The sequence below is a fragment of the Geospiza fortis genome, unplaced genomic scaffold (genome assembly GCF_000277835.1).
Source record: "Geospiza fortis unplaced genomic scaffold, GeoFor_1.0 scaffold130, whole genome shotgun sequence".
Lineage (NCBI taxonomy): Eukaryota > Metazoa > Chordata > Aves > Passeriformes > Thraupidae > Geospiza > Geospiza fortis.
The window spans coordinates 5,934,136-5,950,988 of NW_005054300.1; the positions used below are offsets into that span (position 1 = coordinate 5,934,136).

General features: G+C 37.8%; 1 protein-coding gene across 1 annotated transcript in view; it reads left to right on the forward strand.

Annotated features, from left to right (window-relative positions):
- Positions 1–16,430, forward strand: part of LCOR (ligand dependent nuclear receptor corepressor) — a 35,440-nt gene extending 19,010 nt beyond the window's left edge. The window contains exons 5-7 of the mRNA XM_005416424.3: positions 912–1,199; positions 4,067–4,160; positions 6,925–16,430. Of these exons, the coding sequence (XP_005416481.1) occupies positions 962–1,199; positions 4,067–4,160; positions 6,925–7,894 (1,302 nt within the window). The 5' untranslated portion in view covers positions 912–961 and the 3' untranslated portion in view covers positions 7,895–16,430. The remainder of the gene's footprint in view (positions 1–911; positions 1,200–4,066; positions 4,161–6,924) is intronic.
- Positions 16,431–16,853: the final 423 nt, after the last annotated feature.

Below are 16,853 nucleotides of genomic sequence, written 5' to 3' on the forward strand. Positions count from 1 at the left end.
GGTTTTTTGGGATTGTTTCTTTGTTTAAAAACCACAAAACTGATTTGGCCAGAGAATGCAGTGTTTCAAGTGAAATGGCAGGACTTAGCTTTTTTGATTTAGGAGTTACAGATTTACTTTTACATCACAAATTACTACTGGTCTAAAATAGTGAGTTTTGTCAATAAATTTTTGTGCTGTCCACATGCCCAGATACCTTTTTATTTATACACTATTTCATAGAAATAAATTGCAATGCCTACTTGTTCTTTTTTACATCCATTAATAATAGATTTAGCAGCTCCTCTAGAAATAGAATTACGTGTCATGTGACACATCTTGAGGTTTTGTGTATATGCAAGTTCTTTGGGTGATTTCTGATCCTGCATTGATTGCAATGTTAGAAATATCAAAAGCAATACATAGAATAAGATGGAAGACACTTGAACATTTGATCTTCATGTGAATTATTTTAATTTATCAGAACTACAGGGATTTATTTCTCAGTAAACTTATGGGGCACTGCTGCAAATTTATTTTCAATTTTACCTTTCTGTAGCTGCAGGTAAGTTATGCAACTCTTCCCCTGTGTAACCTGTTCAATATTTTTGGATGAGCTCCATTACTTCGCACTTTAGCTCTCCTTTCCATTTCCACACCTCTTAAAGGTCTGGAAGAATATATCTATATTTTAAAACAAAATATGAGATTGTATATATCTTTTACCAAAGTGATATTTTGGGAAGGCTGTACCAGTATTAGCAATGGTTCTTATGCAGGTATTCTAAGGCTAAAGTACATTTTCTACAGAAACTATTTTATCTTTGGGGTTTTTTTTTCCCCTGGATTTGTTTTGGTAAATAAACAATGACTTAATATAAAAGCTGTTTTACTTAAAGTGCTTCCTTAAAAGAAATCTCTAATATTTGCAGACAGTCCTAGGGTCTCTGACCCAAATATTCCCCTAGTGGCCCGTGAGATCATGCAGCGAATGATCCGACAGTTTGCTGCTGAATATACCTCAAAAAATAGCTCTACTCAGGACTCCAGCCAGCCCAATAGCACAAAGAACCAAAGCCTGCTGAAAGCATCTCTGGTCGCCTCCTCTCCCACGGCTGCAACTGCTCAGAACCCTGTGCTCAGCAAACTGCTCATGGCTGACCAAGACTCACCTCTGGACCTTACTGTCAGAAAGTCTCAGTCAGAACCTAGTGAACAAGGTAGGACTCTTACCAGTGTCTTGCATCCTGTGGCAGTCCATTAATTGCATTCTTATTGCAGAACCAATTAGAAGGTTGCACTTTTGCATAAAATGTAAAGTGGAAAAGCAGTAGATGTTTTTATAATTAACTAATGACTAGTTCACTGTGGCTGGGAGAGAAAAGACTTTTTGAAAGAATGTAGACCCATAGGCATGAGAGATTCTTCTGAAGAAGGGCAAAGGGGATGGACATGCTCTAGACTCCAAAGATGAATGTGCTGTTCCTGCTGGGAGCTGCAAGAAGCAGTCTGCCAAAATAGACTGTACACTTACTGATAAGAGAAGTTCACATGGTCATGAAAATCATAATGTTGTCTCTTCTCTGAAGGTTTAGGGCACAATTTGACTGAAAGGCTGATTTATTTCCTTTCTGGTTGTGGTGTGAGAATAGTATATTTAAAAAGTCTGTGAGAAATTGCTTTGTGAAGGCTATGAAAATTATACCCATGAACTGCACTAAACTTCCAGGTTTGTGTGTTTGGAAGAAATGTCTCTTTTCTACCTTAAAAATAGACTTGTTCTGCAGAGCACAGATTGAATAAATCCTAACAGTGTTTCAGAGCTTATTTTAATTCAAAAACCTTGCTTTCCATCAAAAATGCATTTTTTTTAAAGAAGCAAATTCTGTGAGCGATATAGTATATGAACTTTTCTTTTCTGAAACTGTTGAATCCTAAGTGTATCGTACTGATTAAAATTAGACCCTTTATCCTTCTTCAGAAAAATGTTAGTGCTTGAAGTCATTCTGTCACAGTAGGCTGTCCATCTGCAAATGGAAAAGTTGCCTGAAAAATAAAGCCTTTTTCTAGTTATGACAGAAAAGTAGGTATCCCTTTATTCTCTTTATTCTTTTAAATTTGGTTTATGAAGCTTTTTGTCAGCAAGTTAATTTTATATGTCCAGTAATATGCAGCTTGGACATCTGGGCACATACTGCACTTACAGCACTTACTGAAAGCTGTTGTTGCACTTCAGTTAAACAAACTGCAGTGAGAGGTTGAAGTCTCTCTTGAAATGTGGACCTGTACAGTTAGCTGATAGACATTTGTTTCTAGCTGTCTTTATTATAAATGCATTCTGTGAGTGTGTTTTGCATGTATGTTTATAAATGTTAAACTGTTCTCATCGTTAAACTTTTTGCTGAAAGAAAGAGGGAGAGAATCAGTTTTGCTTTTGGTTTGTTCCTTTTTAATTAGAGGATGGTCTGATGAAGAAAAAAGCATGAACATGAACTGTTCTTTAGCTTCCATGTGATGGAAAAAGCTGTAAGATAATGTATGGTGTTTGTAACGCTCATTATGAGAGTAGAACATGTGCATATTGAATTATACAGTAATCTGTTTGCTGATGTAAATTTTTCCCCCAATTTACATTTAATGTAATTGGAAAGAGATTTTGCCAAACTTGTTAATGAGAGATTTCAGAGGCTGTCATGAAAGATTGCTAGTGGTGCTTTGTGCTATAGTTTGTTCTAGGGCGTTGAAGGAAACCCAGCTAGTTGTACACTTCTCCCTGGGGTGTGAGGTTGGCCCTGCTTCTCCTCAGGGGCTTCTAGGGCATACTGACTCTTCTGAGGGAGGAAGCGTGGATGCAAGTGCCTCCAGCAGCTGCCTGTGCTGTCCAGCCTCTTGAAAAGAATGAAGGACTTGATCCAGTCTGTGTCTCTTGTGCCTGCATAAATGTTGTTCAAAAAGAAAATTTAATTTTCTGCTTGCTTAAGTTTGGGTTATGGTGTGTTCCCAAATGCAGTGGGTGGAACAGCTTTTCGTAAGTTAATTCTAGTTCACTGTTTATCATGTTTTTTCTCCATATGTCAAATGAGAACTTTAAGCAATCTGAGAGCTGCCTTACATTGTTCTTGTGTTGGGTGGTATTCACTTGATTAGATGGAATGAGTGAGGAGCTCTCATATGTCTCAAGTTCACCTTGCCAACGGGTTTCATTTATCTCTGCGTCATAAATTCCTCGTTTCAAAGTTTCCGGGAACTTCAGATGTCTGGACTGCTTCAATGACAATGTTGCCCTTATTAAAATGACCAGAATTTCAAGCTGCTTCAGCGCAGCAGGAGCAAAGCTTTCCTGGTGAAACATGCTCCCTTTTCTGGTGCCTCTAAATGCAGAGTTTACATAAAGATTTGCAGGAGAGCATGGGAGAGCTTGAGGATGTGCCATTAGTGAGAGAGGAGGAAGCAGTCTAACAGGAAAACCAATTCGGCATATGGAACGGAACAAAACGACACAATAGAGGAGAAAGGCAGCAGCTTTTCCAGTAGGGACCCATTGGAGGTATGAAAAAAGAAGATGAAGCTGGCTGCCATGTGAGAAGAAATCTCACATCTATGTGTGTGTTAATTTAATTTCCAATATTAAATTCTCAGTGAATTTTCCTACAAGAGATTTAGATAAAAAAAGAAAAAAATCCTAGTACTGTCTTGCAGCCTCCCTTTAAGGAGGGGAATATCTCAGATTGACAAATCTTGAAGATTGTCTCAGTTCTGGACCACTGAAAGGTAGTTATGTGATAGGCTCTGTTGTATCCAGAACTGTCACTTGTAGGTAATGTTTTATGCATGCCTCCTGTAACAGATGCACTTTTAATTTTGTTATTTTTTATTGTGATTTCTGAAGACTATATTGAAGTCACATGTAAACCATATTGCAAAAAAATTCCAAGCCTTATTTTGTTTAAAAATACAATAAACCAAAAAATGTGTGCTAAAAATTACTTCAGCTCAGAAGACTTGCTTTGTCTTTTCAGCTGAAGACAAGATCAGCATGGCTGATCCTGCTTCTTCAAACACTGAAGTGATTCTTTTGTCTCTACAGACGGTGTGCTTGATTTATCCACTAAGAAGAGTCCTTGTGCTGGCAGCACCTCTCTGAGTCACTCTCCAGGGTGCTCTAGTACTTCAGGAAATGGGTAAGAGAAAGCAACTTATTATAACCTTTTAAAACAGTTTTTTACTAAAAATGTGTCCTTAGCTCCTGATAATTTTAAGTTTCTTTTGGTGTTAACCCTTTGGAGTAATGTGTTTTCAACTTGTACCTTTGGCAAATACCTTCGCCCCACCTGCCAAATAAGAGTTGTTGCCAACTGAGACAGGTTTAACTTGCAGTTAAAGACTCTAATATCTGTTATTTTTTCCAATTTGGTGCTTATCCAGAGATCCTTCCACTACCTGTTTCTTGGGGTTAGTGATAGGTGATTTCCGTGAACATGCAAGTTCAAATAAGTGCATGAAGAGTCTTAGAGGCTTTGCAGTATATTTAGACTTCATTTCACTTAGGGCAAAGTTAGCTAACAGGAAAGTTTATTTTAGAGGTAACAATGATTTGGGTGATAAACCATGCTGAATTAGATTTAAATCACTGCATGATTTTTGTTAATATTTCCTAGCATAAACGACAACTTAGAAGAGGACATGGGGCAGGAAATCTGGTAGTTCAGAAAACTTTAAATGCAACTTTGGATTCGTGATTGTTCTGTAGTGCTGAACAATTTTTTTTTAAAAATAATCACAAAGTATGTGGTGTACAACTCTTGCCTAATCAGTTCAAGGTGTGAAATACTGTTAAATAAAAAAACAATCTTTAGGTTTCATATTTCTAATGGTCACCATTTGCATACATTTAGAAACCCTTTACTCTTGGTCAGGGTGGTACTGGAGAGGCTGACTGGGACGAAGAGGGGGTTTGGGTGCTGATTATCTTGAAGCTACTGTGAACAAATATTTTTTACTGAAGTACAGAAATAGTATATGGTTTAAAGTGCTATTTAATTGCTGGATTTAGCTTTATGATAGCCTTTGAAAACTTGAAAATCTCCACTAGCAACCCTCTTCCACCACCATTCCCATGTACTGCTAACAGCTGATTGAATTTTTGCATTTCTCTTCAGAAAAATATACTGTCTCAGATTTCTCCTTTCAAGATTACTTTTCCATTTAATATTTCTATTAATAAAATACTTCAATCCCTCTTTAAAATTTAGTCTTAATACTTTTTACAATTCTTTAGCATAAACCTTCCCCAGCAGTACTTCTCCTCTAATTCTGAACAGGTTATTTCCATCTTTATTTTCCTAGGAAGGCAGCAGAAGCCACTGAGGCTCTGTACTGTTTGTTCCCTTGTTTGTGAATCAAGTGAGGGCCAAAGTCCAACACACAGGGATGGCAGGGCCAGCATCTGGCACTGTCCTGCTCAGTCCTGTGGGTCCAGAGAGGATGTGGCATACTGGCACCTGTGGTTACTTGTCCAGGTGTATGGCATATGAGGCTGGCTGCAGTTAGTTCAGCATCACTAAGTTGGGTGTAACCCTCTATTAATTGCCTGTATGACCTTTATTGAGGTGTAGAATCACTGGTGCACCCTGTGATGCTGATACATGCTGTAGAAGGGGTGGAGAATGCACAGGGTTCTCTGGAACTGCAAACTTTGATCTGTTTCTCTGGATTTTGTTCTGAATCCTTGTTGACTTTTGTTGTGCACATCCTATGACTTGTTGCATCTTGGAGAGAAGTGAACAGCGTGTGTATCAAGCATTGTGTATGTTACATGCCAGGTTCTTGCAATGGATGTCTTTTCTCTAAAGACTCTTTTTAATCCCAGTGTGATGTTAAAAATAATAATGTAGCTTTTCAGTACTATGTATCCTATCCTTAAGTAACACTGACTTAGCCAGAGGGCTTGATGCCGGTATAGTGTCCCAGAGCATTAAAATAGATTCTCTTTGTTAATTTGTATGCTGAACATGGAGAAATTTGGAGGTGGATTTTGAAACCAATGTGACTTAATAACTATAGGGGGCTAAGCAATCAAAGCATTAAAATAGATGTGATTCTCTGTAGCAGTAGTACTTAATTTCATAGAAAGAACACTTGTGATGAAAGGGAAATGGTAAAAATACATACTGCCTTTTTTTTTGTTTTTTGTTAACCCTTGATCTAGATGACAGTTGGTGCTTAGATCTTCCTTTTCCTAGGCATGCTTTTTATCAAATGAGATTCAGGGCTCTATCTATATGCAATTAGTTGTTAAGAGAGCAGTTTGGTAAGTCTAGCGTAAGTGTTTTTCTTTGTGATCCGCAGTATCCCAGCTTTCATATTTGGTGCTTAATGAAAGTCAGGCAAATATCTCTGAGGCCTGCTAAGCTTTTTCTTTTATCCTGAGCAGCAATTCTTCGATATGATGTAAGCAAACACTATCCAGGGTTTCCACCTGTGTGTAGATACTGCAGGTGGCAGTCATATTTACATGTTGAATATGTTGCACTTTGGCTTACTCTTTTATTACTGTGCTTGTTTAGTGGTAACGTCACACCAGTAACACAGTTGTGTGTAGATCTATGGCGATTGATTACTACTTTGTAATTAAGGTGCTATTTTCAGACGCTTGCGCGAAGTCTTTTCTACTCCGAGAATTTGTGAACCCAACCAGAGACCAGCCAACAGGTTTCATTTTTTTTTGCCCAAAAAGCTTCTCTTTTTTTGCGAACAAGTTTTAAAACTGACTGATGCCGAGACTTAAAAAAAAAATTAAAGTAATAAAAAAAATTTAGAGAAAAATAAATAACACAAAAAGTGATGTTACCCAAGCAAGGCCTTCTAATAAAGGAGTGGCCCCCTCACCCATCCCTCCCTACCTGTGCAAGTCCTGCTCACATCAGTTTCCTTCCATCCAATTAGGCGACCTGGGAGACCCAGCCAGCACCATCCGGAGGGACTACAGAGTGGTGATGGGGTACCTCCAAGAAGCTTGCAGGATGGAACCAGGGAAGGTTATGGCCACTCCACATCTCTTAAAGTACCGCTGGCTCGATCACTCCAGATTAGTGAAGAACTGCTGAGCAGAAACCAGTTCTCTACAGCTGCCAGCCATGGGCCATCTGGACTACAGAATCATGGACAGCACTTAATATTATCCAGGGAGGCTTCTTGGGCAAAACCACACTACGAATTTAATTTCAGCCGCATGAAATTCAGGGGAAATGGTGCACTCAGCAACATCAGTGACCTTCCTTTTCTTACAGAAAACTCTGCCTTTCAAAAAATGGCACTTCAAACTAAGCAGGATGGGAAAAAGGACGTGAGCCATTCATCTCCTGTGGATTTAAAGATACCACAAGTTCGAGGCATGGACCTTTCATGGGAGTCCCGCACTGGTGACCAGTTCAGCTATAGCTCTTTGGTAATGGGTTCACAAACGGAGAGCGCGCTTAGCAAAAAGTTAAGGGCTATCCTTCCAAAACAAAATAGGAGAAGTTTGCTGGATGCTGGACCAGATTCCTGGGGCTCAGATGCTGAGCAGTCTACCTCTGGACAGCCATATCCCACCTCAGATCAAGAGGGAGATCCTGGCTCCAAGCAACCTAGGAAGAAAAGAGGGAGATACAGACAGTACAACAGCGAGATACTGGAGGAAGCAATCTCTGTGGTTATGAGCGGGAAAATGAGTGTTTCCAAAGCTCAGAGTATTTATGGGATCCCCCACAGTACACTGGAGTACAAAGTTAAAGAGAGGCTGGGCACTTTGAAAAACCCTCCAAAGAAAAAAATGAAATTAATGAGGTCGGAGGGGCAGGATGTTTCAGTAAAGATTGAATTAGATCCCCAGGGAGAAGCAGCACAAAGTGCGAATGAATTGAAGGATGAATAGGGATGTTGTAGAGTGCCAATTACTTTGCAAACTGGGTGAGCACTACTGCATAGTTCAACCATCACTGAGCGCACCTGAGTCTCCTGTTTACTGCAATGCTCTTTCCTTTGCAGTTTATTATAGACTTATGTGAACACAGGTGAAAGATGTGCTCTGAATGTCACATTTGTAAATTTTTCTGGCCTAGTATGGCACAATTTCCCTCCTTCACCTGCCCACTGCCCTCTTTTCTTTCTTTGTTCCTTTTTTTTTCTTTTGCCTTTTGCATGTTTCTCTGTAATAGAGAATTGAGTTACCTCACAAAGAATGCAGATCTGTAGAAGTGGACATCTTGCCTGTAGAGCCTGCCTGAGCTTCTGATGTTGGATTTTTCATATCTGCCTTTATAGAAATAAGTCCACTTTGTTAAACTGACACTCTCCTGAAACCAGGCAATTTTCAAATGAAAATCAGACTGTCATTCTTCAAAAATGTTTCAGAAATCTTTTTTTCCCCTTCTTGTTTTTTGTTGATCCAGTTGATTGAAAGGTTTGAGCTAAATCAAATTATTTAGGAATGGTACCTCTCTTGAACTCAGATTTGTCAACTAGATAGATAATCAATTGGGTCTAATTAGGCTCTCCACTGTTTTCTTTCTAAATTAACTGTACTTACCATTTGCTGTCTGCTTAGTGCTCACCCGGAGGGGAGGGGAGGGAAAACTTACATACACTACCTTCAGAAAATGTCAGTTAATTATTTATTATAACACTACCTTCGCTGTAATTTTATTTGGTGTTTTTGAAGGGTGATATTTACACTCACCTGCTTGAGGATGTAGCCTTATCTCACGGAAGACAAGCTTCTCACAGTCAGGAGCAGTCAGGGTACACAAAATGATGTATTAGGGTATGCCTCATTATACCAGAACTATGGTTCTTTGTGACCTTTACACTTTTTACAGACTTGGTTCTGAGTTTACTAAACTATGTGGTCCCAACAGCTAGTTTAAATGACTCTAATCCAGGGATGGGGGATTTGTGTAACAAACTACTGTGATACTGGGAAAAAAAAAAAAAGGAAAAAAAAATAGCCCACAAAATGGTGATCTCAAACGTTATCAAACGTTACAACCTCAGTAGTCTGCCCAAATATCCACATTAGTGAAGGAGCTTGTTAATGTTCAGGGAAGAAGTAAAACACTGGTAGCCTGATCTAATTCAGGCTCTGCATCATATCTATCTGTAATACTGTCAGGGTCGAACACTCAATTGATGGGTGTTTCCTTTTTAAATATTACAGTTGCCAGTAGCAGGAATTAAGTCCTGCTTTTTTGTTGTTGTTTTTATTTAATCTATTTTGATAGTGGTTTAGCACATGCTAGAATAAGTATTTAAACACCATTAAAAAAAAAAGCACTCCATAAACCACAAATCTGAGGTTTTTCAGTATGGTGATATCTTTATGCTTATATGGAGATCCAGGATAAGTTTTGTACAGAACTTTTATCTTTGATACTTTCTGCGGGAGTGGTCAGTAACTAAGTGGAACTTACTGGACTTAACCACAACATGACCAAATCATAATTGCTGGTTCTTCAGGTAGAAGCAATTTGGTCTTAATCTGTGCAAAAGGTAGATAGACTTAGCATTTTTTCCCCATTTGCACAACCAAACGAAGCATTGGAGTTTTTGTGTGAGAGCATTAAGTGATGTCAGTGAAAGTGGTCTCTCAAAGTTCATGGGAGGGTGACCTAGGTAGCCCTAGGGATGCTGAATGACTTCTGGAACAATTGATTCTATTAGCCTCTTCCCCTCCCCAGCAACTTCATATTTTCAAAGGTTAGGCACACCATTGCTGTTGTTTTAAATATGCACTGCTCATTCTTGAAATGGACTGGGCATTTGGCCCCAAGTATACTTTATTTTTGTTTACTTAATATATCTTAGTCCTCAAAATCCTGGTTCCTTGTAGCTTTCTAGTTGTCATCTTGGCATTTAAAGCAGTTTAAGCTCAGTAGCAGTATATAAACTCTGCAATACGTTCCAGTTTAGCTGGTGATTGCAATAAAGGCGCAGTTTAAGGCGTGGTTTCATCTGCTGTTTGAGGTTATGGTAGAAAGTTTGTTGCAAGTTAAAAAAAAAAAGTAATACAGTTTTACTCTTGAGAGAGGTTTAACCTTTGCAGTTGTCCTTATTTAAGAAACATGAGTTGAGTTTTATAAAACTTGTCACTGTAGTGTACGTGGAGTGCTCATTTTACTAACCTAAATATTTTGTATGTGTATGTTTAAGTGGGTGACAATCGTGCAGCAGAAGAATGGTGTGCCTACCCTTTAATGCTGCAGTTTTAAAAGAGAATTTGTCTTGTCATTTCAGACTGTAGGCTAAGAATTGTAAATAGATAGTGAGAAGTTGAGTACTCTTTATTTGCTTTGGTTAGGAAGTGGATTAAAAAAATAAAAAACAACAACAACAAACCAAACACGTAACTTTCTCAGTTTAAATGTCCTGAGACCTGAAGATTGTAATACTCATAACTGCAAAGCTTTTAAACACAACACTTGATCTGTGATAACTTAATATTCAGGTAATCTTTCTTTTTCGAGAAGCTTTTGAACAACCATATTTCCTCCAAAGGTCTCTGTTTAAAAAGGAAAAAAAAGAAAAAGTGTAGATTATTTTTTAAGCACTAATTGCATTACATTGGTAACTGCAATATGAAATAGCCATTATTGTTTTGTGAAGCATGGTTGAGATTAGTTAGTGGTCCCTTTTTAAAATTTCATGAGCCTCTCAAAAAATAAAAACAAATTTAAAAAAAAGCTGCTGAATATTCAAAAGATATATATTTTACCTTATTGTAGGTTTTGTAAATTTAGTCTGTAATATTCAGGTGCACCTTTTAATGTTACTTTTTTGTTTCAAAGTCCCATCTAACATATTTTCTCTGAGGTGATTCATCACTTAAGACTAGTATCACTCTAAGTGCTGCAGTGATCACTAATATTTTGTTTCATTTTTCACTACATATATTTTGCAGGCGCTTTCAGTGTAGCTAACTAGTAGTATTTGGGATCATTTTAAATATATGATTGGAATTAATGTTTGTCCATTAGCATGCTTAATTTTCTGCTGACCAGCAGTTTGCATGGCCAAAATCCCTGGTTGACCATATTTTGGTGTGGGAAGGTGTGGTTCACTGCGGTCTTTGTAACAAAAACCTTGTTTCTCATCTTATTTCTGGTAAGTGGATGCTTATGTTACTTGGATCACTTGGACAGGAGAAAGATTTTAAAGCCTTCTCCTGCTGCTCTTGTGAGATGGCATTAACGTGTAACGTAGACAAACTGCAACCCTGTAAAAATCGAGACGTTGTTAGGAGGAGACCTTTCGGGTATTTTTTGTCACTAGTTTTCTCTTATTCCCGAGAATGTCCATCCAATGTAGTTATTGGACTTAACAGTATTGTTGTGTACTACGTTGATGTAGCTGAAAAAGCCTGACAGCAAGAAACTGTGAATTATATTTGTGGCAGTCTCTGAAAACTAGTTTTTCAGTCCAAGTACCATGAAGGAGAATCCCCCTCCCCTACCCCATCCTAGAAAAGTAATTTTATATTTTGTGTGTATAAAGTTTTAAGAATCGAAGTTTCATATTGTACTGAAGTTTAGGTGTCGCTTGGTAAATCTTTGCTGCAGCATATAATTGAAGATGAGTAAGGCTTAGTGTGGTAGGGGTCCTGGTGTGGAGTTAATTATCGTACAGTTCTGGTGGGAAAGCCCAACATGTATGAAATGTGTCCTTTTTTTTTTTTTCATTTGGATTTGTAAGATGTAAAAGTGCTTTTTTAGAACTCTGACCTATTACAAACTATTACCTCACTTTCAGCCAGCTGGATCCTCATTCCACAGTGTTGTAGGCATTATTGTGGCTGTAATGCTTGAGTACAGCTATAGAGTTGAACGTTTCCAGTTAGACACGTTTCTGGACTCATTTTTATTTCTGTCTAAAGATTATTTATTTTCCAGTCATTCCCTGTTTTTTTTCTAAAGGTTGCAGACAGTTTCCTTTAGAATTTCTCATTTTTTCCCTGTTGCACAGGAGAAGTTGCTGCATAAGCAATACAGGTATGCCTTTACTTTCTTTTTTGTTGCAGAACTCATAACTTGATGCTTGCATTACCAACTCTACTGCTAGACCTGAATTCAAACTCTGAACTTTTTGGCAGTTGGAGAAAAAAATATTTTTAACAATGCAGGGATACACACAGGATAATGCCTCTAGTAAGGGAACATATTCAGCTTCTGTGTTCTCTTGCAACTCCTGCATGACATTTTTTGCAGAACTTTCTACCACTGGAGAATATTCCTAAATACTGGAGGTAACTGCATTTGTGTTTAGACTGGGTAAGAGCAGACAAGGAATAGTCTGTGCTTTGTCTTGTGGCAGGCCAACATTTGCATCTAAATATTTCTTTCATGAGTACTCGAGAGTACATTGCCTTTCCCTGGAAACTCATGGGAGCTGGCAAAGTGATTTAGGGGCTTTAGGGTTGAGTAAGCTTTGTGAAACAACTTTTTAGTTCTGATTGAATTGCTTTTTTGTATCATCTGCAACGATTGTTATACAGGCAAAACTGGAATTGCCATGTGTTTCTTTCCAGTTTACTTTCAAGTAATGCTCTTAAGATGTCCTTGAGTCTTAGGAGAAGAACACAGTGTCCAAGGAGTGAAGGGAGCACTCTACTGTTCCCTTTTTTTCTCAAAAACAGTGTGGCTGCATCTGTAATGTAAAGACCTCTTTCTTCAGTGAAGACAAAATTTGAACTCTTCAGTATAAAAATGCATACTCTTATTGCAGTCCAAAATCTTATGAAGGCAAAATTATTAACCTTACTGAAAGATTTGTCACAATATTCTAAATAGCTTAAATTCTCTGCCCAATGTTAGAAGTAGGATGGGAAGGGTAGTTTCCCTCATTTTCGTGAGGATCAGAAACCTCTAGGTATTCCCCACAAATGTTTCAGAAATTAAATGTAATTTCAGTCTAGGTCAATGTTGCTTTTTTCTTGGCATCAGTACATAATGTTGGCTAATATTGTTTTAGAAAGCTGTAAGAAAATAATTTTGAGACTTGTTTTGGTACTATAAAGGTTTCTACTTGATCTTGAATTATATTGAAAATTCAGTAATTGGAACCTTCAGAAACCTGAAAATCTGCACTGCTAGTTGTATGCAGTTCTGATGAATGTAGCAGATAAAGTAGCCACTATAGTAACTCATTTCAGATTATCCAGTGTATAAACACAGTGCACTGTGATGACTAATAGGCAGAGAGAGATTTCAAACCCAAAATGATCTGTAGATCCACTTCATGTGTACCAGAAAAAGCTGTTAAGTATTTAGAGCATTCCAGTGTCCATCTCTCTCTCTCTTTCCTGTTCTTTCTTTGACTGGGGCCAAGTCTCTAACCAGTATTACAGCAGCAGTTTTGGACCTCATGTCCTACTGAATTATGCCTATATTCAGGTATTGTCATAAAAACCTTCATATTAAGAGAGCTTTATTTAATCCTTACAAAAATCTCTCAGCCCAGTTGCAAATTCAATTTTTCTGGGTGATGTACTAGAAAGGAGGATTTTTTTTACCCTCTCCAGGGCATTTAATCTACCCGCTTAAAAACAAACATCCCCACCAGTGCCCCTGTGCTTGTCTCTACTGAATTGGTAAGTATAATTTAGGAGGACTCAAGATGATAACTACCTTACAGAGCAGGGATTAGGACACAGGCTTCATTTTGACAGGGGCAGGAAAAGTTAACATCCAAAACAATTTCTCTCATCATCACCTAGTACAGTTTATCTTAATATTTTTTCCTACTCAGAAATAATGAGGATACTACTAGAGCTACTTAAACAGTTTATCAATTACTTGGTGCTACATTTCTCAAATAGTTTTGCAGATAATACTTTTTATGCCTGCGTGAGAACATGTAAACAATAAAAAGCACTTGTCTGACCTATTCTAAAGTACCAGAAAAGGGATAAATAACTGCAGCACTTTCTCTGTTACAATGCCAGAGTCTTAATTAAATCTGGTCTTCAGGTTATGAAATACTTCAAGTATACAATCTGGGATCATGAACAGCTTGTCAGGTCAGATCACAAGGTTTCTTGGGATATTAACCTGTCTTTTAAAGACTAGTACAACAAAATATTCTGGAGTTCAGGCAGGGGATGTATATATACATGCCTGGTATTTTTAACTGATCATTTCAGTAGGCCATTTCAGGGCTTAACATTGGAAATCTGGGATGATGGGTAGGGAAGGGAAGTTTCCCAAACTGAAAAAAAAAAAACATTTTGGACCATTGTTTAATGTTCAGTTTGAAAACTATATCACAAGAAAAATGGGTAGGGATTCTTTCTCCCTTATGCCTTCAGGGAATGAGTAGTATTTAGAATCTCTGGCTGAAATTCAAGCCTTTTTACCGTGTAAATTTTTAGTATAAACTCATTGACATGCTTTTTACATCTGAGGACTGAAAATGGATCTTAATGTTTTAAGTTGTGGAATGGTATATTTCTTAAATGAAGGGGGAACATTAAAAAAAAATAGATTAGAATACCAGCATTAGTGAGCTTAAGGAATTTTAGTATGTAATAGCAAAGTATAGAAAAGTATTTGATTAAAAAATTAATCTTGAATTGCTAGTCTGTAACTAGGTGCATTCTAATTTAGCAGGTGAATATTCTTTACTTATCGATATATGATGGGCTTTTTGCAAATAGAAACCTTTATCTGAGTCCCACGTGTTGCTTGTACTGATGGGATGTATGCTTACAGCAGCTTACTGCTGCTTTAAAATGTATAAAATGTTTTGAGTGTTTGCTCATAACTCTTTTTAACCTCCACTTGTTAAATTGTCAGACATTGGTATTTTATCAGTCCGCAGTGTAAGTTTAAACTAATGTTCTTAGGAATCCAACTTGTACACACACTGTTTAAAAACCCTCAGGGACAGTTTACACACTATCCTCACTCAATTCAGGTACTTGTACTCTCTTCTTAAACCTAGCAGTGACTTGTATTTTGTTTTGCTTTTCTTTTGACGTGCTGATAGCACATCCTTGATGAATGTCAACTTAAAACTCAGTTCAGGTATCCAGGTATAACTCAGCCAAACGGATTTTAAAGCTGCATATTTACTCTCCAGCACACAGTGCCTCAGACACTTATAGTGGCATTCTGTATATTCAGTTATTACTACTGAGCAGATCGCGTGGGGGTTCCTGGTATGTATTGTAAGAAATTCCTATGTATATTATATAATATGTATTATATTATATACATACATAGTATATATGTTATCTTAAACTTATATATTTTAAAATGCCACTACTAGCCAGCGCAGCTAAAAATTAAATACATTCCCAGCTGCTTCTGCGAACAGCAGAGGCAGCTTCTTAACGTGGCTCTTGCTTCTCTCTCACCATAACTACTTCTAACCTCAAGCACGGGTCCTTGGCTGTCTGACCTCTACACTCTAGTTATGCAATGTCCTTAGAGAATTCTGTGCACTGGCCACTGTGATGGAAACCAATGGGCCGGGAGTGCTTTGAGTTTATTAGTAATTGTTCTGCCAAAGTTGGTGTTTGTATGACAAGTGTGTAAACCTGTCAGATAATCAGCAGAGGTCCAGGTTGTCCGTAATTAATTCCACCTCCTGGGTAGGACCAGAGCTCATGAGGTGCCTCCTTTCTAAGGCTGAGCACTATTCACTGAACACCTCCAGTGCCAGGCCTCTGTGCTGTGCTCACCTGGAGGCCAAGCCTGAAACTAAAATCTGCTGTTCTGCCTTCATGGTGATGCGTTGGCAGTTGCAAGTCAGCAACACCTCTGCTTTATTATTTGACACTTTACATCTAAAAAGTCTTCTCTTTCTATTTATGTAACCCATAGTCTTTGAAGAGTATGGAAAATGGCATTTCTCTCTGACCTCTAGAAGTTCAAGTGTCATGGGAAAAAAAAAACAGGAACCCCCCCCTTTACTCTTATGGACCTCATTTCAATATACTGTTTACAGTTTGACGGAATTGTATAATTTAATATTTCTCTTGTACTGTAGTTTATATTTATTTACAGATTTTTTTTGTACTGTGTGATTTGAATTTTTTTGTTCCTTGCTATGATCAATGTTTTATGTAGTAGAGCACTTATGATCACAAATTAAGGTTTTTGGTTTGATTGCACTACATTAATTTTTTTAATGCAGTTCTGATTTTTTGACTGGACTAAATAAGCTGTGTCTTAATGTATGTGATAAGTACTTTTAAATTTTTATTTCATGTGGTCCATTTATTTTTTGCATTGTATGTCAAAGCGCTAATTCTCTTGTTGTGCATGTGTAAGATTTAATGGCTCCATTGTATTATTTGACCATGTCATTTTGGAAACACATTCCCAGCTGTAACGTTGTGTATGGTAGTTTTCACTGGATGCTAGACTTTTCAAAACCACTATTCTTCTAATAAATTTTGTTGTGAAAAACTTCAAGGGGTTCCAATTCTCTTGTTCCTAATATGCTTTCTAAATGCTTGTTACTAGTAGCCCAAGGATATGAGATGGAAACTATCACCAGGGGGAGAAGCAGGGGAGGAAGTGAAAATAGAAGGTAAAGCAATTTCTGGCTGAAGGACTGAGCTTTGGAATCTCCATACTCCATTGGGTTCTTGCTCTAAATAGGATTGACGGTAAAGCTGCTTTAGCAGCTGGGTAGGGAATACATGTGAAAGCTGAAACGCTGTCTCATAGCAGCCCGGTCTCATGAACTCCCCTACTCTTAATTTGTGCTTCCCTACTGGCCACCTTAATTTCCTTAATGGTAAATAATTTATCCAGTGAAGAACAAACAGCCTCTCAGGAGGGAAAATAAAAGGTGGTGTAGTGATGTTCACTGAGCACTCAGTAATGAGCCAA